This window comes from Bombina bombina, chromosome 8 (assembly GCF_027579735.1).
Source record: "Bombina bombina isolate aBomBom1 chromosome 8, aBomBom1.pri, whole genome shotgun sequence".
In the NCBI taxonomy this organism is placed as follows: Eukaryota; Metazoa; Chordata; class Amphibia; order Anura; family Bombinatoridae; genus Bombina; species Bombina bombina.
Window position 1 is genome coordinate 81,215,609 of NC_069506.1, and position 23,651 is coordinate 81,239,259.

Sequence of the window (23,651 nt, forward strand, 5' to 3'; positions counted from 1 at the left end):
AACACTTTTACAACACCATAATGGAAACACTAGTTCCTTTAAATGCTGGGGCTTGGAGAAACTAAGACCAAGCATTAGAGGAGGGGACACAGAACAATTACTACTGCAAAAGGAAGCAAGATGGATTTTAATTTGAATTCAGTCATGCCTCATGGCGTGAATGAAAACAACAATTACTGCGTATTTCTATAAGATTGTTAATAGGGATGTTAAGTAGCAAATATCATATGTATTGTGCATTGATTGTAAACAGAATATTCAACTATGTACCAACATGTAGGAGTGTTAGTATTTTGCTTTACACCGACTAAAATTGATGATTACAATGTCAATAGTGATGTGAATTAGCAAAAATTACACATATACAACACTATGCATGAATTAACAATATAATATTCAAATATGTATTAATATGTAACAGTGTTAGTTTTTTGCCTAACATCTATTTAAACTCAATATAGGAAATACATGTAGTGCACTTAAGATGGTGGGCATTAGATTGTATGTGACGTGTGTAAAGTCAGCACTAACAGTGAGAGTATCACCCCATACCCGTTTATCACAATCACAGTTAATACAATTATATTTCCCACCTTATTATGGGACACTCAAATTGACCCATATAATAATCACCATTGATTACTTTTAGTTATGAAACCGGACCCTAATAATAATTGATCTGTGACTAAAGCAAAAGTGTGGGTCATTTGAACATGCAAGTGCTTGTTTTGCTATAAATACCTACACTTTGATTAACCTCACTAGATCGGATTTAGTAAAAATTCTTATTGGGAATATTTATAACTATCTGCAAAAATGGTACGATTAATAGAAGTGCAACTCATGTCCCAGTATCTCAGAATATCCAAACCTCCCAGTCTATTAGGCTAGCCAGATCCAATTACCACATATGCAACTATAGTTCACGCCCTCACACGGTACGATAACAAATTAGTTGTGCTAATTCTGAAGGCAGGTTCATGAAATACTACGTGATTGGTTGCAGGTCGTAGTAATATTTTGGATTTAATCAGCACATAGTGATGGTAGCCGCGCCCCCTGTGACGAACCGGTACTGGTTACGATCGGTCCTCATAGGAACCACGCTATTGTCTAATTTGCGTAATCAGTGGGTTTAAAAGGCAGTGATATTCTGGATTCGGTTTGTCAAAATTATTCACACATTAATAAAGGCCCGTGGAGCGTCTGAAATGCATTTGTGTTGTTCTAAATGTGTTTGATAAGACCACTGTGTAGGTTACTCCTGCCATCTGAAGCCAACGCTTCACGTTATCGGCCAGGAATACAGGGGAGTAACCAACAGTGATTCCTATCATTTTAAAGTGTTTGTGGTGGGTTTTTGGTGAAAGTTTTTTTCACCTTTCTTTTAAAGATTATCATTAAAGTTTATTTTTAACTTATAGTTACCTCTCATACAGTAGAGCTGATTACCACAGCTAACTTCTACATAACGTTGGTAAGAGTGCTGATAAGCACCCTCCTGTCCTTCTACCCACCTTTTTGAACATTTAAATGTAAAATATTTACAGAACATGCAGAGTAAAACACATTCACATAGATTACGAGTTTTGCACTAAACAGGGTGCGAAACTAACACCAAAAAAGTTGAGTTATTTCACTCTCCATAGCGCTGCCAATATGAGTTACTAAAAAGCCTCCTTGTGTGTGCGATACGGTGGCGTTAAGTTCCATACCGCACAAAAGACAAGGGCTGCTTTGACGTGCTTGTGCACGCTTTCCCCCATAGACATCAATGGGGAGAGAGTGTTAGAAAAAACCTAACACCTGAAGTGCAGAATTAAAAATCTCTGTAACGCGACCGCATTGATGTCTATGGGGAAAAAAAAGTTACGTTAAAACCTTACACCCTAACATAAACCCCAAGTCTAAACACCCCTAATCCGCCGTCAGGGCTGCCACTAGAAATTTTGGGGCCCCTGACTCAACCATTGATCAGGCCCCCCCCCCCCTCCTTTGACGTGCAATTTTTGACCAAGTGACTAAAATGTATATGCACTTTATTCTTAATTGTCTATTTAAACTTGGAAGTGTTGTAAAGGTAGTAACATACACACACAGACACACTCATACACTGAAACACACAAACACACTCACACATAAGGATTCACATATAGACACTCTAGCAGACACGCAAAGAAACACACTCGGAACCCAAAACCCAAACAGACACTCAGCACTTGATTACATTGACCTGACAAGTAATGAGGTAAATTACAGTTTTGTAAAAAAAGGAGATTTAGAAAACAAAATATGGAGTTCTGATTATCTTTTTGTAAAGGAAGATGACAATTAAATTATGACAACAGCATGCAGTGGCTGAAAGGAAGGGCCCTGAACTGCCTAAATAATAATTTAAAGGTTAAATGGTGGAGTGGTTACTTCCGGAAAGGTCTTGTTAGTCTCAAAATCTGTAGAAAGATGTGAATAATTAGTAGTAAGGTCAAAATGTCCTAAAAAGGAACAGACAATGGACACACACACACAAACTCAAACTTGCACATACACCCAAGGAAACACCGACAGAGACAGCCTCAGAAAACACACAAAGACATATACACACATACACACACAGAGACAACCACATGAAAAACACAGAAAGACATACATACACACACCCTCACTGAGACATCCACAGAAAACACACACCCTCATAGAGACACCCACAGAAAACACAGACATACATACATACATACATACATACACACAAACACCCTCACAGAAACACCCATAGAAAAAGCTCAAAGACATATGCACACACCCTCACAGACATCCACAGAAAATGCACAAAGACATACACACGGTAACACCCACCCTCACAGAGAGACCCACAGATAAAAAATACATACACATAGAGACACAAACCAAAGCACAAAGACATAAACACATACACCCACAGAAACACTCACAGGAGGAAACATTTATGCACCTTGCATCCCCTAAATCAACAGTGTGTGACATGCATGATAAAAAAAAATGCAGAAATTAAGAGATCACTTTTTAAATAATCATATTTGTAAATGTGCAAACAAAAATAATTCTGTGAATTCAAAATTGTACCTTAATGAGCTGGGTAGATGGCTAGATGAAGAAAAGTACCTTTAAAAGGTTGACATATGTTTGTTTGTTTTTTTCCCATTTTCCCCAACCAAGAGCACCACTTCAAATATAGTGTACAAATTTTCCCATCTGTCAGCTGTACTTATGGATTTTGAAAATGCTGTACTCTATATGGTCTTGGTGGGACCATAAGCTGTGGTACTCATACCATTAGATCTGGTTAAATGCAGGATTTAGGCTTGTTGGTATGTATTTCAAAACTAAGTCAGCTGTAGTGTAAACTGAACAGTTTTAAGTTAACCTGTCTCATTTCAAACACTGAGCAATCTTAGTCTGAGAGTATAAAATTGTATGCAGATGTAAAAATCTTAGATAAAATGCCTCCTTGCATCTGGAAAGTCCTTGCACAAATGGGCAGTAAACTGGAATGTAATATATATATATAAAATGCATATCTGCCGAAAGAGCATCTACCATTTGTGTATTGAGGAGGAAACATTTCTGCATGGTTTTAAATATAGAATTTCTACAGCATTGTCAAATAATCATAAATACACTGCTGCTAAAAAATTTTGTTTTTATGGACCCCTAGCCCCACCATACAACTACTACCACACTGAAGTTACAATCCAAAATTGCACAAAGAAATAAACATTTGCTAAGTAAGTACTACCTCCTCTTCAAATGTAAGTGATCTGCCGTCTGACTCAGGCACACACTGTACAAAGTGCCAAGTCTGTCTCACATTGAGCATAGTGGTTTAGTGCACACTAAGAAATCCTCTCAAATGCTAATACTTTACTCCTTGTAATAACATTTCCCATGCTCAATTAGCACTCTGCTATAGTACCCACTGGTGGCTGCCAAAATTAAAAAAAAAAAAAATTTTTTTTTTAGTTCTTGCCTCATGGGGCCCCCCTGGCTCATTGGGTCCCTGACAGGAGTCACCCCCTGATGGCGGCCCTGTCCGCCGCCCCCGACATCACTGACACTATTAAAAGTTATTAACCCCTAATCCGCCGCTCCCGACATTACCGACACTAATAAAAGCTATTAACCCCTATACCGCCACTCCCTGACATCGCTGACATTATAATAAAGTTATTAACCCCTATTCCGCCGCTTCCCGACATTGCCATCACTAAATAACATATTAACCCCTAAACCTCCAGCCCCCCACATGGCCGCTACTAAATAAACCTATTAACCCCTAAACCTCCGGCCCCCCACATCACTGTTACTAAATAAACCTATTAACCCCTAAACCACCAGCCCCCCACATCGCAAAACACTAAATTAAACTATTAACCCCTAAACCTAACACCCCCCTAACTTAAAATGACAATATAACTATCTTAAAATAAATAAAAACTTGCCTGTGAAATAAAAATAAACCTAACATTAAACTATAAATTAACCTGACATTACTATTCTAATAAAATTAAAAAATACTACCAATAAAAAAACATAAACTACAAATTTAAAAAAAACCTAACACTACGAAAAAAAATTTAAAAAATCTAAAATTGCAAAAAATAATAAACACTAAATTATGAAAAATAAAAAATAATAAGCTTACAAAAAATAATAAACCAAATTATCAAAAATAAAAACAATTACACCTAATCTAATAGCCCTATAAAAATAACAATAGCCTACAATAAACTACCAATAGCTCTTAAAAGGGCCTTTTGTAGGACATTGTCCTAAGTTAAACATCTCTCTTACCTGTAAAAAAAATACAAAGTCCCTCCAACAGTAAAACCCACCACCCAACCATCCCCCCAAAATAAAAAACCTAACTCTAAAAAAAACCCTAAGCTACCCATTACCCCATAAGGGGCATTTGTATGGGCATTGCCCTTAAAAGGGCATTCAGCACTTTTTCACTGCCTTTAAAAGGGCATTCAGATCTTTTATAAAGGCCCAAAGCCCTAAATCTAAAAAAAACTATCACTAACCCCATAAAATCTACTCACGGTTCCTGAAGTCCGGACATCCATCTTCATCCAGGCGGCGAGAAGTCTTCATCCAGGCGGCGAGAAGTCTTCATCCAGGCGGCAACACCTTCATCCATCTTGGGTACGTCTAATATCTTCATCCCGGCGGCGCGGAGTGGAGCTATCCTGGAAGCTGATCCCATCCTGCGCGGAGCGAACTCTTCATATTGTCACCGCCGTACACTGAAATTGAATGCAAGGTAGCCGTTTCAAAATGGCGTACCTTGCATTCCTATTGGCTGATTTGATGCTACAAATTCAAATCAGTCAATAGGATGAGAGCTTCTGAAATCCTATTGGATGTTCAAAACAGCCAATAGGATGAGAGGTACTGAAATCCTATTGGCAGATTTGAACGTATTTGACAGTATATACACATATGTATATATGTGTATACATGTGTGTGTGTGTATATATATATATATATATATATATATATATATATATATATATATATATATACCCACACATAAACATATTAAGACATGTATTTAGACATGTAACAGTATATGTATGTATATATGTATGTATATATAATTTTAGCCCTTTCCATTCAAATTTCTTGTCATAAACCCTTCTAACTTTAAAAAAAAAAAAAAATTATATGAATAATTTCTATTAGAAATTATTCATATATTTTTTTTTAAAATAAGTGTAACACTCATTTTAATGTATTTTCTGTTGTGTTTGGTGCAACTTTTTATTAAACCCTAACCTTTTTAGTAAATTTAGTTTGCGCTTGCATACACAAGGAAGTTATCGCGAGAGCAATATTTCATTAGCGCACCACTTGTAATCTAGTGCAAAGTCTCTATTTTTGTGAGGTGATTTTAACCCATGCATCTTAAATGTGGTTAAAGCTTAAATCTTTGCTGTTAGACTAAATGATCCTGAATATGATTTTCCTATTTGCACTTTTATTACTATGTACTGTATTTTATTACCAGGAGTTGGCATATATTAGACTTTAAAAAAATAAATAATATATATATATATATATATATATATATATATATATATATATATATATATATATATAAAATATTTATTTATGGAAAAGATCAGCTGCCTCGTTCAGCAGTTAAAAGGCTAATATATTTTATAAATCATTAACCATTTCATAACCAGCTTGGAATTCTCAGTAGCAAAATAAATCAACCTTTTGGCTCATGCACCTCAATTTTAGAAAGATTATGATTATATATCAGTAGGAGTGTACTATTTAGGAAGCAAGGCAAAGTCACATTTTTGAGGCGTGGCTTCAGTGCCTGGAAGGATCTTGTATTATTGGGTTTGTTTTTACATAGATAGCAGCTTCACCTTTTAGGATCTTCGATACCAGTACTGCTTAGACAAACTGACATCTTCCAATATGAGCTTCTTTCAACTCTTCAAGTCCAGTAGCAAAATGACGAGAGACCACTCCAGCTCAGCAGAAGGGGTAATGCAGACATAGCTACCCGGATGTGTTCCTTGTTAGTTTTTGTGGGTAGTGACAAAGTACATAAGCAGAACACTTGCTGCATTTAGAAAATAACATAGAATCGTTTTTAAATGTTTCCTGTGTTTGTCTTGATTCTAAATGTTTCCTGTGTTTGTATTGATACCTTGATGTTTCCTTTGAAAATTGTGATATTTGGTAAAAAGGTGCCAGTTACTGAATTTATTTATGAATAGTTCTTAGTCCCTGTATATTTCATCACTCACATACATATATTATAATCTATTTACAAAACTATAAATATATTACTATGTAAATTTCATTTGCTGTTTTAATGCTTGTATGGTAGAGATAGTGGAAAAAACATGAGGTAAAATTAGATGTATTTATTGATTTTAATCATCAGAATACTTATCTAAGATAAATATACAGTTGATAGTGTACTTATTCAATAATGTGTTCCTTTATAACTAGATCTCAAAAATATTTAAGATAACTGTTTCCTACTTCACAGACTAGATCTATAAATATAATGTGAGTCTATTTATTTGCTGAATAAAAATTTGTGGTGCATCCCTAAGCATATTTAAATACCCTCCCTATTTAAAACAGGACAATTTAAAGTCACAATTGTTATTTTGTATGTGTATAATCAATCAATATTAAAATAATATATATATATATATATATATATATATATATATATACACACATTCATTTCTTGATATACCCATGCTTGTAATGTCACAGCCCATTTAAGCTACTGGGTTTGAGAGATATAAAAGTACTGTGATGATTCATATATCAGCATAAGACCTTGCATTGCATTTAATGTACCTTACTACATTCTTGTTCTGAACCTGTCTTCTACATTTCCCCTTTTGCAACACACAGACAGCTTCATATCTTCATAACTGTCTTATTGTCTGAATGAATTAAAGGGACACTGAACCCAAATTTTTTCTTTCGTGATTCAGATAGAGCATGCAATTTTAAGCAACTTTCTAATTTACTCTTGTTATCACATTATCTTCATTCTCTTGGTATCTTTATTTGAAAAGCAAGAATGTAAGTATAGATGCCGGCCTATTTTTGGTCAACAACCTGGGTTTTTCTTGCTGATTGGTTGATTAATTTAACTGACCAATAAACAAGTGCTATCCATGGTTCTGAACTAAAAAATAGCTTAGATGCCTTCTTTTTCAAATAAAGATAGCAAGAGAACGAATAACAATTTATAATAGGAATACATCAGAAAGTTGCTTAAAATTGCATGCTCTATCTGAATCATGAAAGAAAAAAATTGGGTTCAGTGTCCCTTTAAAGGGACATTATACACTCATTTTTTCTTTGCATAAATGTTTTGTAGATGATCTATTTATATAGCCCATAAAGTTGTTTTTTTAAATAAATGTATAGTTTTGCTTATTTTTAAATAACATTGCTCTGATTTTCAGACTCCTAACCAAGCCCAAAAGTTTTATGTGAATACCGTCAGCTACCTTCTCCAGCTTGATCCTGTTTGTGTAAAGAGTCTTTTCATATGCAAAAGAAGGGGGGGGGGGGAGGGTCTTATTTCCCATTGCAGTGGGCTTTCCAACTGCCTTTTCAACAGAGCTAAACTGACAGCTTCTAAGTAAGTTTTTAAACAGTTTTATACTGGATTTTTATATCAGTATCTGTGCATCTTATTCTTTATAGTAGTGTCTATTACATGTAGTTATATGAAAATGAGTGTATACTGTCCCTTTAATGTATAATTATCTGGTCTATTTGTATATGAGGGTTTGTGCTACTTGTGTTACCAAAACCAATGCTATTTTGACGTTTGTTTTATACAATCTATTTTTTGTCAATGTTTATAAAGCTTTATGCCATCTTTCAACTGTGGCTGGCCTATTTTTTTAAGATTTGACAAGTATGTTCTATAAGATGTAAGTTCTTAAAACATGAAACCTCAAAATTTTATTTTATGATTTGGATAGAACATACAATTTTAAACAACTTTCCAATTTACTTCTATAATCACATTTGCTTCATTCTCTTGTTATCCTTTGTTCAAGGAACAGCATTGCAATACTGACAGCTAGCTGAACACATCTAGTTAGCCAATCATAAGAGACAAAAGTGTGTAGGGGCCAATCAGCAGCTATCTCCCTCTAGTATAGGATATGTGCATATTCTTTTTCAACAAGGGATACTAAGAGAATGAAGCACATTTGAAAATAGAATGGAATTTAAGTGTCTTCAAATTATATGCTCTTTCTGAATCATGCAAGTTTAATTTTAACTTTCCTATCCCTTTTTAAAAAGAAATTCTAATGCAAAAATGAAATGCTTTCACTTGTTAGCGTATACTATTTTTTTAATTAGTGCACCTTGCTAACTATGAGGTTGATCATAATCTTACGCATGTTTTCAGAAGATTACGATTGTTAAATGTCAGTCGAAATTGGCCTAGATTACAAGTAGAGCGCTGTTTAGTGCTAGCACCGCTCAAGTAAATCAATAGTGCTCTCATTCTTGTGTTCATATTACAAGTTGGGCGAAAGCTTGAGACGCACTAACATCTTGGAGGTTTGATATTGCGACTATGCTAAATCCTTATTCCCATAGAATTTATATGGGGCAAGGTAAAAAAACCTCTGTTCTGGCTATCGCTCGATTGCTAACTTGAAGATGCATTAAGAAATAGTTTAAATTGCATTGTTCTTCACTCAGAAGAAAATGTTTTTATATACTGTTTATATATATATATATATACACACATATATATATATATATATATATATATATATATATATATATATATATATATATATACTGTATATATATATATTTTTTTTAAATAAGTGAAGAACAAAACTACTACTAATTATATTTTTAAGTTAACAAAAAAGTGGTGTTAATTTTTTTTTAATAGTGATATGGTATTTGACAAGGTGTTTGACTGGAAAGGGTTCTATATATATAATTTGTATGTGTGTATGCAGTGTTGTGTGAACTGTATTACCTGACGCCCGGGAAAGAATAACATTAGACCTAAGCAAATCTGATAACGGGGTATATATCAGCAATTATATACTGCATTGCAAAATAAATGTTTTGAAATCATTAGCACTTACATTTTGTTAGCACAATTTACAAAGTTTTGCAAATCAAAAGTAATGCAGGGATATACCTCTTGAAAAGCTTCTTGTAATCCATGTCTTGGGGGCCCATTTATCAAAGGGCTTGCGGACCTGATCCGACACTGCGGATCAGGTCCGCAAGACCTCGCTAAATGCGGAGAGCAATACGCTCTCCACATTTAACATTGCACCAGCAGCTCACAAGAGCTGCTGGTGCAACGCCGCCCCCTGCTGACTCGCGGCCAATCGGCCGCCAGCAGGGAGCTGTCAATCAACCCGATCGTATTAGATCGGGTTGATTTCCGGCGGTTCCTGTCCGCCTGCTCAGAGCAGGCGGACAGGGTTATGAAGCAGCGGTCTTTAGACCGCTGCTTCATAACTTGTGTTTCTGGCGAGTCTGAAGACTCGCCAGAAACACGGCCCTTCAAGCTCCATACGGAGCTTGATAAATGGGCCTGTTGGTGTCCTCAGCTGCGGTCACCTAGGGAAAAACGTAAATAAACTTTTATGCTTTGAATTAAACCATTACTGTGTAGAATTGCATGTCCAGGTATTTTTCAACATACTTAAAGGGACACTAAACACACCTATTTTTTCTTTCATGATTCAGATAGAGCATGCAACTTTCTAATTTACTCCTATTATCAAGTTTTCTTCGTTCTCTTGCTATCTTTATTTAAAAAGCAGGAATGTGATGCATTTGAACCGGCCCATTTTTGGTTGAGAACCTGGGTTATACTTGATTATTGGTGGGTAAATGTAAGCCTTCAATAAGCAGCTATCCATGGTGCTGAACCTAAAATGGGCTGGCTGCTAAGATTTACATTCCTGCTTAAAAGTAAAGACAGCACGAGAACGAAGAAAAATTGATAAAAAGAGTAATTTTAGAAAGTTGCTTAAAATTTCATGCTCTATCTGAATCATGAAAGAAAAATTTGGTTTCAGTGTCCCTTTAAAGTAACCTGATAGTCACTTAAAGGGACATGCTAACCAAATGTTGAAGCACATCAAAGTGACACAGCATAGCTATAAAAAGCTGACTAGAAAGTATCACCTGAACATCTCTATGTAAAAAAAGGAAGGTGTTTTACCTTACATTTCTTAAGTATTTACACCCCACTGTAAAGAATCTTTAAGCAGCCATTCAGGATGCTTGTCCCAGGACCTGCTGGGGAGTGTGCATCTATCATGTGCAGGCACACTCATGCTATTTTCCTATTCATTTTAAGTAAGTTCTATGAAGTATCATGAGATTTCAGTGAAATCTCAGAAAATCACAGCAGGCAAAGCATTAGCTCAGCATTGCTGATGCTGATTGGCTTTTTTTTTTTTTTTTTCTTCAACTTGCAACTGGACAGCAGCGGAAGTATAACTGTTTACACAACACTTACTCTGGTGAGCTGAAGACATTTTGAGGTAAAATATCTTCTTTTTTACATGGAGATGTTCAGGTGATATTTTCCTGTCAGCATTTTACAGTAATACGCAACCACATTCAAGGGATATAGCATATGAGTATTATGTCCCTTTTAAAAGTTATACAGCAATCTATCACATGAACATCTCTTCATGAACATTTCTTCAGCTCACCAAAGTAAGTGCTCTTTGACCCAGATTTACACTTTTTTTTCTGTTGTCTGCATTGTGACACCCCCCCCAGCTATTCACCTTTTTCAGTGCTGCTGTCACATCTTTGCTTTACTGTGATCGCATGGGATTTCATAGAAATGTTGCATTGTAAAATATCTTAAACTGATGAGGGAAATAGAGTGGCTGTGTGTGGAAATGTCAGATGCATGTTCCCAGTTCTGGCACAAACATCCTGATAGGATGCTTGGACTTTAAGCATCCAATCAGGATGCTTGTGCCAGATCTTGCAAGGGAACATGGTGTTGCTACTAAAAAGTATCTTCCTTTTTGTGATATTTTCTAATCAGATGTATAGATGTGCTGTGTCACTTTTAAGTCATTTGGATAACATGTCCCTTTAAGTAGGATGGCAGCACTCCAGTCTCTCTGGGAGCAAATGGAACAAGAACACTTCTCAAATGTTTTACAGCGAAAGCAGGCAGAATAAATAATTCATGTTTATTGCTGTGTTTTATTTTCGTTAATTAAACATTATGGGCTAGATTACAAGTGGAGTGCTAAATTATTGCGTACCCTCAAACGGTCAAATTTGTTAGTTTGCGGGCGCGCGATAATTAACCAGCTATTAAAAGTGGCTGGTTATTGCTACTACGACCTTATAGTAGCAATTAGCACTTCGAAAATTAACCAGAGATCCAATCTCTGGTTAATTTTCTAAAAGTGCCCCAAATGCCCTCAAAATATAGCATTTTTTTTTAAAAATAACTGCATTAGGCAGTTTTGGGCTTTAAAGTTGATGGGAGAGAGGGGTAAGAAGAAAAAAAAACGGCACTGAAAAGTGCCTTTTCATTGCGGTATATGGGAACAAGCGATATTTAGCCCTTCACTAGCTTTATATTGCTAATGTGAATGCTGAGTTTGTCTCTTTAAAGGGATATGAAACCCATTTTTTTTCTTTTGTGATTCAGATAAAGAATACAATTTTATACAACTTTCTAATTTAATTTGTTCTCTTGATATCATTTGCAGAAAAGCATATCTAGATAGGTTCAAGAGCTGCTGATTGGTGGCTGCACATAGATGCCTCGTGTGATTGGCTCACCCATGTGCATTGCTATTTCTTCAACAAAGAATATCTAAAGAATGAAGCAAATTAGATAATAGAAGTACATTGGAAAAGTTGTTTAAAATTGTATTCACTATCTGAATTATTAAAGACAATGTTTAGGTTTAGTGTCCCTTTAAATAAAATGCTGATCGTTATATCAGAAATGCAGTGTTATCAACAGCGACTTGCATGATCAAACTCAAGTTGTACAACTTTTCAGCAGCTTGCGAACTGTAACAGATCCAAAATAAAAGTGGTAGCTATTACTTCCTATAGGAGCTGCTATAACTTTAGTCATAGGAAACAAAGCTTGTTGCTATAACCTTAGACATGTGCATAAAGTCAACTTAAAGCATCAGCATTTAAGGTGTACTCTTCTGATTGGTTAATGACTGATTTTGGTTAAAGGTATACTAAACCCAAATGTTTTCTTTCACAAATCATTTTAGCCACCAATAAGCAAGCGCTATCCAGGGTGCTGAACCTAAAATGGTCATAAGTTCATAAGTTTACATTCCTGCTTTTTCAATAAAGATAGCAAGAGAACAAAGAAAAATTGATAATAGGAGTAAATTAGAAAGTTGCTTAAAATCGCATGTTCTATCCGAATCATGAAAAAAAAAAAAAAATTGGGGTTAGTATCCCTTTAATGCCTTGTAGGATATAGTAGTTGTGGCTAATTGTTTTGGAGGAATATTACTTTTATAATTATAGTGGCTAAGGTCAGAAGTTTCTTGGCAAATGGTCATAGCAACCAGCTTAAAGAGACACTGAACCCAAATGTTTTCTTTCAAGTATTGTTACAATAAATATCAATGCTGAGAGAAGAAGTCGTTGTACAATAAGGTATACCGTCCAGGCCTGCATATGTCTCTAGCGTTGCTAAGGGCTTTTCTGAGATTTTTCCTGTTCTAGGGTTTATTTAGGCTATTTAGAAGAGGAGTGTGTGTAAGTTTCCCATACAAAAAGCATCTGAGCATATAAATCTAAATTTTTATTTTTCATGTAAAAATATTCTTCCAGAGATATAGTGCGATGGCACTCTGCGAGCCAGTGTGCCAGGGAGGGGATCTTATCTGACTTCCAGTTCCTTGCAATCAAAATCTTAAAACTATTGCTCAGGATATGAAATAATTTTTTTAGTGGAGTAGAAAGTTTTCTCGGGGTCTTGTTAAAGAGCCATAAGCAAGGATCTAAGGGAGTGGGTATTCCTAGTAATTTACTAGACTCCTGAGCTACCTCGTTCCAAATAGGTATTAGTTTACTGCATTGCCACCATATGTGGGACATGTGGCACTCCTCAGATCCAAATCTCCAGCATTGAGCTGATTTGAGTTTATATATTTTTTTACATCGTTCTGGTGTTAGGTACCATCTTTGAAGTATTTTTAAGTTAAGCTCAACGAATTTGCAGGAGATTGAGGTTTTCTTTATATTGGTGAAAATTTGCAAGGCATCTGTGTACGTGATTTCTATTCCCAATTCAGAGTTCCATCTGTCTATGTAATATGGTAGAGCTCCGTGCGGTTGTTGTGATAGGAGGGAATGTGTGATAGATAGAGCATGTCTGGTTGGGGTGCATTTATGGCAAATAGATTCGAAGGGTGTCATTGACCTGATCATGTTATTGGATTGTGGGTGAGATGTGATATATTATTGACACTGTCTATAGAAGAACCAGTCTCCAAGGACGGAGAAGCCCTCAGAGACCAGTTCCTCCACGCTAGGGGAGTGTTGCTCATTTCCCAAGTGGTGGATCTGTAAGGATCTGACGGAGCTACCTGCAAGCCTAGCCACCATTGAAAGGCCAGGTTGGAATTTGTTATTGTGTGTTAACGGTGTTAAAGGTGAAAGTTTTGTCGATATATTGGGGTACTCAGTCAGAACCCTGTCCCAGACTCTGAAGGTTTCTGATATAATTTGTGTGGTGGATTTTAAGAATCTATCTCTGTCCCTTGGTGACCAGCATAGCTGGCCCAAGTGTTGGTTTTGCGTCATGTCATGTTCTAATTGCACCCATGTTTTGCCATTTAGGTTTGAGCACCAATCTATGATTCGTTGTAAAAAGGTAGCTTGTCTATATCTGTGGAAATCAGGGACCCCGAGGCCTCCCATGTGTATGGGGAGGAACATTATCTTTTTGCTAATTCTCGCTCTATTGTTGAGCCAAATGTAGTTTAAGATGCTCGACTGCAGGGTATTGAGGTAGTTTGCAGGGAGGGGGATGGGTAGAGTTTGAAAAAGGTAGAGGAGTCTCGGAAGGATGTTCATTTTAATTACGTTGATCCTCCCTAGCCATGAGATATGCTTCCTTTTCCAGGAGGAAAGATCTGGTTCTCTTGCTATTTTTATTTAAAAAGCAGGAATGTGATGCAAAGGAGCCGGACCATTTTTGGTTGAGAACCTGGGTAATGCTTGCTTATTGGTGGGTAAATGTAAGCCTCCAATAAGCAAGCGCTATCCATGGTGCTGAACCTAAAATGGGCTGGCTGCTAAGATTTAAAATTCATGATTTTCAAATAAGTAGGTATGGTGTTCTCTCTCTCTCTCCTCCAAACACGACAAGTTGTGTTTCTACCAAACAGTTCTACTTTGGTTTCATCTGACCATATGATATTCTCCCAATCCACTTCTGGATCATCCAAATGCTCTCTAGCATACTTCAGACGGGCCCGGACATGTACTGGCTTAAGCAGGGGGACACGTCTGGCACTGCAGGATCTGAGTCCCTGGCAGCGTAGTGTGTTACTGATGGTAGCCTTTGTTACGTTGCTCCAGCTCTCTGCAGGTCATTCACTAGGTTCCCCTGTGTGGTTCTGGGATGTTTGCTCACTGTTCTTGTAATTATTTTGACCCCACAGGGTGAGATCTTGCGTGGAGTCCCAGATCGAGGGAGATTATCAATGGTCTTGTATGTCTTCCATTTTCTAATTATTTCTCCCACAGTTGATTTCTTCACACCAAGCTGCTTGCCTATTGCAGATTCAGTCTTCCTAGCCTGGTGCAGGTCTACAATTTTGTTTCTGGTGTCCTTCGACAGCTCTTTGGTCTTCACCATAGTGGAGTTTGGAGTGTGACTGTTTGAGGTTGTGGACAGGTGACTTTTATACTGATAACAAGTTCAAACAGGTGCCATTAATACAGGTAATGAGTGGAGGACAGAGGAGCCTCTTAAAGAAGAAGATACAGGTCTGTGAGAGCCAGAAATATTGCTTGTTAGAGGTGACCAAATACTTATTTTCCACCATAATTTGCAAATAAATTCTTTCCAAATCAGACAATGTGATTGTCTGGATTTGTTTCCACATTTTGTCTCTCATAGTTGAGGTATACCTATGATGAAAATTACAGGCCTCTCTCATCTTCTTAAGTGGGAGAACTTGCACAATTTGTGGCTGACTAAATACTTTTCCCCCCCACTGTAGTTAATTGTAGTGTAATGTTAGATGTTAGTGTAACTCAGGTTAGGTTTTATTTTACAGGTAAATTTTGTATTTATTGTAGCTAGTAAATAGTTAATAACTATTTAGTAACTAGTCTACCTAGTTAAAATAAATACAAACTTACCTGTGAAATAAAATAAAACCTAAGATAGATACAATATAACTGTTAGTTATATTGTAGCTAGCTTAGGGTTTATTTTATAGGTAAGTGTTTAGTTTTGAATAGGAATTATTTAGGTAATAATAGTAATTTTTATTTAGATTTATTTTAATTATATTAAAGTTAGTGGGTGTTAGGGTTAGACTTAGGGTTAGGTTTAGGGGTTAATAACTTTAGTATAGTGGCAGTGATTTTGGGGGCAGCAGATTAGGAGTTAATAACAGTAATGTAGGTTGCGGCGATGTTAGGGACAGCAGATTAGGGGTTAATAATATTTCACTAGTGTTTGCGATGCGGGAGTACGGCGGTTTATGGGTTAATATGTTTATTCTAGTGGCGGTGATGTCAGGAGCGGCAGATTAGGGGTTAATAATTTTATTTTAGTGTTTGCTATGTGGGAGGGCCTCAGTTTAGGGGTTAATAGGTAGTTTATGGGTGTTAGTGTACTTTTTAGCACTTTAGTTATGAGTTTTATGTTACAGCTTTGTAGCATAAAACCCATAACTACTGACTTTCAGTTTACGGTAAGGATCTTGTAGTTATAGGCTGTGCCGCTCACGTTTTGGCCGGACAGGCAAACTCGTAATACCGTCACAAGTCCCCGTTGCGTTACGGCCAAAAAAGTTTGCGGTACAGATATACCTGCAAGACTCTTAATACCAGTGGTAGTGAAAAAGCATTGTTATAAGGCTTTTTCACCCATAACGCAAAACTCGTAATCTAGACGAAATATAGCAAGAGAACTAAGAAAAATTGATAATAGGAGTAAATTAGAAAGTTGCTTAAAAGTGCATGCTCTATCTAAATTACAAAATAATTTTTTTTTGTTCAGTATCCCTTTAACGAACATCGCTGTCCTCTACTGCATTGGCGCTGTTCGTTAAGGGTTAAGGCCAGGTATGTTTATCTTGCACAGTCTCTACTGCGCATGACTGCATCGGACAAACTTTGGCCTAGATTTGGAGTTCGGCGGTAAAAGGGCTGTTAACGCTCCGCTGGCTTTTTTCTGGCCGCACCATAAATTTAACTCTGGTATCGAGAGTTAAAACAAATGCTGCGTTAGGCTCCAAAAAAGGAGCGTAGAGCATTTTTACCGCAAAAGCAACTCTCGATACCAGAGTTGCTTACGGACGCGGCCGGCCTCAAAAACGTGCTCGTGCACGATTCTCCCATAGGAAACAATGGGACTGTTTGAGCTGAAAAAAAACCTAACACCTGCAAAAAAGCAGCGTTCAGCTCCTAACGCAGCCCCATTGATTCCTATGGGGAAACACTTCCTACGTCTGCACCTAACACCCTAACATGTACCCCGAGTCTAAACACCCCTAATCTTACACTTATTAACCCCTAATCTGCCGCCCCCGCTATCGCTGACCCCTGCATATTTTTTTTAACCCCTAATCTGCCGCTCCGTAAAACGCCGCCACCTACGTTATCCCTATGTACCCCTAATCTGCTGCCCTAACATCGCCGACCCCTATGTTATATTTATTAACCCCTAATCTGCCCCCCACAACGTCGCCGACACCTACCTACACTTATTAACCCCTAATCTGCCGAGCGGACCTGAGCGCTACTATAATAAAGTTATTAACCCCTAATCCGCCTCACTAACCCTATCATAAATAGTATTAACCCCTAATCTGCCCTCCCTAACATCGCCGACACCTACCTTCAATTATTAACCCCTAAACTTCCGATCGGAGCTCACCGCTATTCTAATAAATGTATTAACCCCTAAAGCTAAGTCTAACCCTAACACTAACACCCCCGTAAGTTAAATATAATTTTTATCTAACGAAATTAATTAACTCTTATTAAATAAATTATTCCTATTTAAAGCTAAATACTTACCTGTAAAATAAATCCTAATATAGCTACAATATAAATTATAATTATATTATAGCTATTTTAGGATTAATATTTATTTGACAGGCAACTTTGTAATTATTTTAACCAGGTACAATAGCTATTAAATAGTTAAGAACTATTTAATAGTTACCTAGTTAAAATAATAACAAATTTACCTGTAAAATAAATCCAAACCTAAGTTATAATTAAACCTAACACTACCCTATCAATAAAATAATTAAATAAACTACCTACAATTACCTACAATTAACCTAACACTACACTATCAATAAATAAATTAAACACAATTGCTACAAATAAATACAATTAAATAAACTAGCTAAAGTACAAAAAATAAAAAAGAACTAAGTTACAGAAAATAAAAAAATATTTACAAACATAAGAAAAATATTACAACAATTTTAAACTAATTACACCTACTCTAAGCCCCCTAATAAAATAACAAAGCCCCCCAAAATAAAAAATTCCCTACCCTATTCTAAATTAAAAAAGTTACAAGCTCTTTTACCTTACCAGCCCTGAACAGGGCCCTTTGCGGGGCATGCCCCAAGAATTTCAGCTCTTTTGCCTGTAAAAGAATAAATACAATACCCCCCCCCCAACATTACAACCCACCACCCACATACCCCTAATCTAACCCAAACCCCCCTTAAATAAACCTAACACTAAGCCCCTGAAGATCTTCCTACCTTGTCTTCACCATCCAGGTATCACCGATCCGTCCTGGCTCCAAGATCTTCATCCAACCCAAGCGGGGGTTGGCGATCCATAATCCGGTCCAGAAGAGGCTCCAAAGTCTTCCTCCTATCCGGCAAGAAGAGGACATCCGGACCGGCAAACATCTTCTCCAAGCGGCATCTTCGATCTTCTTCCATCCGGTGCGGAGCGGGTCCATCTTGAAGCAGGCGACGCGGATCCATCCTCTTCTTCCGATGTCTCCCGACTAATGACGGTTCCTTTAAGGGACGTCATCCAAGATGGCGTCCCTCGAATTCCGATTGGCTGATAGGATTCTATCAGCCAATCGGAATTAAGGTAGGAATTTTCTGATTGGCTGATGGAATCAGCCAATCAGAATCAAGTTCAATCCGATTGGCCGATCCCATCAGCCAATCAGATTGAGCTCGCATTCTATTGGCTGATCGGAACAGCCAATAGAATGCAAGCTCAATCTGATTGGCTGATTGGATCAGCCAATCGGATTGAACTTGATTCTGATTGGCTGATTCCATCAGCCAATCAGAAAATTCCTACCTTAATTCCGATTGGCTGATAGAATCCTATCAGCCAATCGGAATTCGAGGGACGCCATCTTGGATGACGTCCCTTAAAGGAACCGTCATTAGTCGGGAGACATCGGAAGAAGAGGATGGATCCGCGTCGCCTGCTTCAAGATGGACCCGCTCCGCACCGGATGGAAGAAGATCGAAGATGCCGCTTGGAGAAGATGTTTGCCGGTCCGGATGTCCTCTTCTTGCCGGATAGGAGGAAGACTTTGGAGCCTCTTCTGGACCGGATTATGGATCGCCAACCCCCGCTTGGGTTGGATGAAGATCTTGGAGCCAGGACGGATCGGTGATACCTGGATGGTGAAGACAAGGTAGGAAGATCTTCAGGGGCTTAGTGTTAGGTTTATTTAAGGGGGGTTTGGGTTAGATTAGGGGTATGTGGGTGGTGGGTTGTAATGTTGGGGGGGGGGGTATTGTATTTATTCTTTTACAGGCAAAAGAGCTGAAATTCTTGGGGCATGCCCCGCAAAGGGCCCTGTTCAGGGCTGGTAAGGTAAAAGAGCTTGTAACTTTTTTAATTTAGAATAGGGTAGGGAATTTTTTATTTTGGGGGGCTTTGTTATTTTATTAGGGGGCTTAGAGTAGGTGTAATTAGTTTAAAATTGTTGTAATATTTTTCTTATGTTTGTAAATATTTTTTTATTTTCTGTAACTTAGTTCTTTTTTATTTTTTGTACTTTAGCTAGTTTATTTAATTGTATTTATTTGTAGCAATTGTGTTTAATTTATTTATTGATAGTGTAGTGTTAGGTTAATTGTAGGTAATTGTAGGTAGTTTATTTAATTATTTTATTGATAGGGTAGTGTTAGGTTTAATTATAACTTAGGTTTGGATTTATTTTACAGGTAAATTTGTTATTATTTTAACTAGGTAACTATTAAATAGTTCTTAACTATTTAATAGCTATTGTACCTGGTTAAAATAATTACAAAGTTGCCTGTAAAATAAATATTAATCCTAAAATAGCTATAATATAATTATAATTTATATTGTAGCTATATTAGGATTTATTTTACAGGTAAGTATTTAGCTTTAAATAGGAATAATTTATTTAATAAGAGTTAATTAATTTCGTTAGATAAAAATTATATTTAACTTAGGGGGGTGTTAGTGTTAGGGTTAGACTTAGCTTTAGGGGTTAATACATTTATTAGAATAGCGGTGAGCTCCGATCGGAAGTTTAGGGGTTAATAATTGAAGGTAGGTGTCGGCGATGTTAGGGAGGGCAGATTAGGGGTTAATACTATTTATGATAGGGTTAGTGAGGCGGATTAGGGGTTAATAACTTTATTATAGTAGCGCTCAGGTCCGCTCGGCAGATTAGGGGTTAATAAGTGTAGGCAGGTGTCGGCGACGTTGAGGGGGGCAGATTAGGGGTTAATAAATATAATATAGGGGTCGGCGGTGTTAGGGGCAGCAGATTAGGGGTACATAGGGATAACGTAGGTGGCGGCGATTTGCGGTCGGAAGATTAGGGGTTAATTATTGTAAGTAGCTGGCGGCGACGTTGTGGGGGGCAGGTTAGGGGTGAATAAATATAATACAGGGGTCGGCGGGGTTAGGGGCAGCAGATTAGGGGTACATAAGTATAACGTAGGTGGCGGTCGGCAGATTAGGGGTTAAAAATTTTAATCGAGTGGCGGCGGTGTGGGGGGAGCTCGGTTTAGGGGTACATAGGTAGTTTATGGGTGTTAGTGTACTTTAGGGTACAGTAGTTAAGAGCTTTATAAACCGGCGTTAGCCAGAAAGCTCTTAACTCCTGCTATTTTCAGGCGGCTGGAATCTTGTCGTTAGAGCTCTAACGCTCACTGCAGAAACGACTCTAAATACCAGCGTTAGAAAGATCCCATTGAAAAGATAGGCTACGCAAATGGCGTAGGGGGATCTGCGGTATGGAAAAGTCGCGGCTGAAAAGTGAGCGTTAGACCCTTTAATCACTGACTCCAAATACCAGCGGGCGCCCAAAACCAGCGTTAGGAGCCTCTAACGCTGGTTTTGACGGCTACCGCCGAACTCTAAATCTAGGCCTTTGTCTTTTATTTTATAGGATTATTTTAGAATTATTATTTAGACACATATGTAAAGCTCTGGAAAAATTAAGATACCTCTGCAAAATTATCAGTTTCTCTGGTCTTACTGTTTATAGGTAGGCGTTTTAGTAAAATTAACATTTTTATTTTATTCTGAACATTATTATTATTCCATAAACCACTGACAATATTTCTTCCAAATAAAAATATTGTAATTTAGAGCATTTATTTGCAGAAAATGACAACTGGTCAAAATAACAAAAATGATGCAGTGTTTTCAGACCTTGAATGATGCAAAGAAAACAAGTAAGTTCATTTATAACAACACAATACTAATGTTTTTTTTTTATTTTTTTAAATAATTTTTATTGACGTTTTTTCAAAAATAACAGCAGTGGAATTAAACGCACAGTTGCCTCGCAGGGCGACAAACAATAACATTTCACAAAAACTGTAGGATACCGTGTGTCTACAAGAATGAAAACGATGAAAGTATAAAAGAAAAATTAAAAGGAAGGGAAAAGTAGAAAATAAGTAAATGAGGTAAATGTGTATGAAGGGAGAGGGTTTAGTGTAGAATATCCACTTGACGCCCATGTTGCCTGTTGTATGCGGGTCTGTCCTCCCAGATAAAAATAATATCTAATATGAAATCTTTTTTGCCTGCGTAACTGTAATATTTCTTTTCTAGAGATAGAATGTGGCTGACCTCATTCTCCCATTGCTGGAATGTGGGGGCGTATTGTTGTTTCCAGAGTCTGGGAATAAGGCGTTTAGCGCAAGTAAGCATGAGTTGTAGCAATTTTTTGCGATAAACGCATTGTAAACTGGGGAATTGATTCAATAAGATCATAGGTGCTGAAAGAGTAATTCGTGTATTCAGCGTAGAATTGATGCATCTCTCCAATTGTGACCAAAAAACTGAAAGCTTATGGCACGACCACCAAATGTGAGTGATTGTACCAATCTCCCCACATCTTCTCAAGCAGCCTGAGTTAGCTCCCGGATATATTTCATGTAGTCTCTGAGGAGAAAGGTACCATCGGGATAGGATTTTATAATTTAGTTCCGCTAGGGACAATGAGATCGAAGATGTATGTGTCAAGCGAAAGCCCCTTTTCCAGGTATCATCTGAGAACTGGGTCTGGAGCTCTGATTCTCATTTAGAAATGTAGGTGGGTGTTTTATGAGGAAGTGAACGTCTTAGAATCTTGTGTGCAAGAGAGAGATGTGCCTTATGGATATCTTGATTAAGACATAATTTTTCAAAAGGGTTAAGTGGGCGAGGCAATTTGCTTTGTGTGGGCTGTCATATACGGCCTGTCGTATCTGGAGGTAGTAGGACCAGCTGTCGAAAGGAGGGCCTATTGTGTCTATCAGTGTATTTCTATCTTTCATCTTAGATGATTCAGTTAATAAAAATATAGGCAAGTTTTTATGGATTTCGTCTGTAGTGTCGCTTTTAAACATGCATCGTTTGAAGAATAGTGTGTTATTCAGTAGCGGATTCAGCGGGGAGACTGGGGTAGAGAGGGTGTTAGGGCGTTGAATGATCGTGTCCCAAACGGACAATGTGGTTTTGATGCAATCATTGTGTATACTCAATGGGGGCCTATGGGGCTTAGGGGTCCAGCAGAGATCTATCATATTACTTTGTTTGAGCAGAGTGGCTTCAATTTGGACCCACAACTTATATGGAAGATTATGGTTCCATGCCACTATTCGTGCAAGATGTACTGCCCTATGATATAATACTAAGTTTGGTACATTCAGACCTCCCTCCTCCTTACTTAGATAAAGGGTGTAACGTGATACTCTGGGTTTCTTATATGCCCAGATAAAGGATTCCAACATGCGTTGTTGGTTAGAAATGTAGTGGTTCGGGATTGAGATGGGAAGAGCTTGAAATAAGTATAAATATTTAGGAATGTTCATCATTTTGATCGTATTGATTCGGCCTATCCAGGTTAGATGACCTTGTTTATGCCAGGAATTCAACAATGAGAAAACAAGAGTTTGCAGTTGAGTATAATTCTCATGGTATAAATCTCGAGGGCTTTTTGTGATAGTTAACCCTAAATATTTGAGAGAACTCGTAATAGCGAAGGGAGCGTCATGTACCAAAAAGTCAGTATCCCTAAGGGATATATGTATAGGTATTACACCTGATTTGTCCATATTAATAGAGTTATAAGAGAATTGTTTATATATCTCAAGCACTCGTAGAGGGGCCGGGATAGAGGTTATTGGAGATTGTAGTGTGAAAATTATATCATCGGCAAAAAGAAGACATTTCTGCTGTATGTTGCCAAACGAAATTCCTGTAATGTTCGGGTCTGCTCTAATCTGAATTGCTAATATCTCTACGATGATAGCGAATAATAAGGGGGAGAGTGGGCATCCCTGGCGAGTACCGTTAAGTATAGGGAAAGTTTTCGAGATCGTGTTATTAACTTTGACCGTGGCTCGAGGATCTTTATACAAAGC

General features: G+C 37.3%; 1 protein-coding gene across 1 annotated transcript in view; it reads left to right on the plus strand.

The window, feature by feature from the left end:
• The first annotated feature begins 6,364 nt into the window (after window positions 1-6,364).
• LOC128638464 (uncharacterized) overlaps window positions 6,365-23,651 on the plus strand; it is a 665,546-nt gene continuing 648,259 nt past the window's right edge. Inside the window, exon 1 of the mRNA XM_053690421.1 lies at window positions 6,365-6,540. Coding sequence (XP_053546396.1) covers window positions 6,472-6,540 — 69 coding nt within the window. The 5' untranslated portion in view covers window positions 6,365-6,471. The remainder of the gene's footprint in view (window positions 6,541-23,651) is intronic.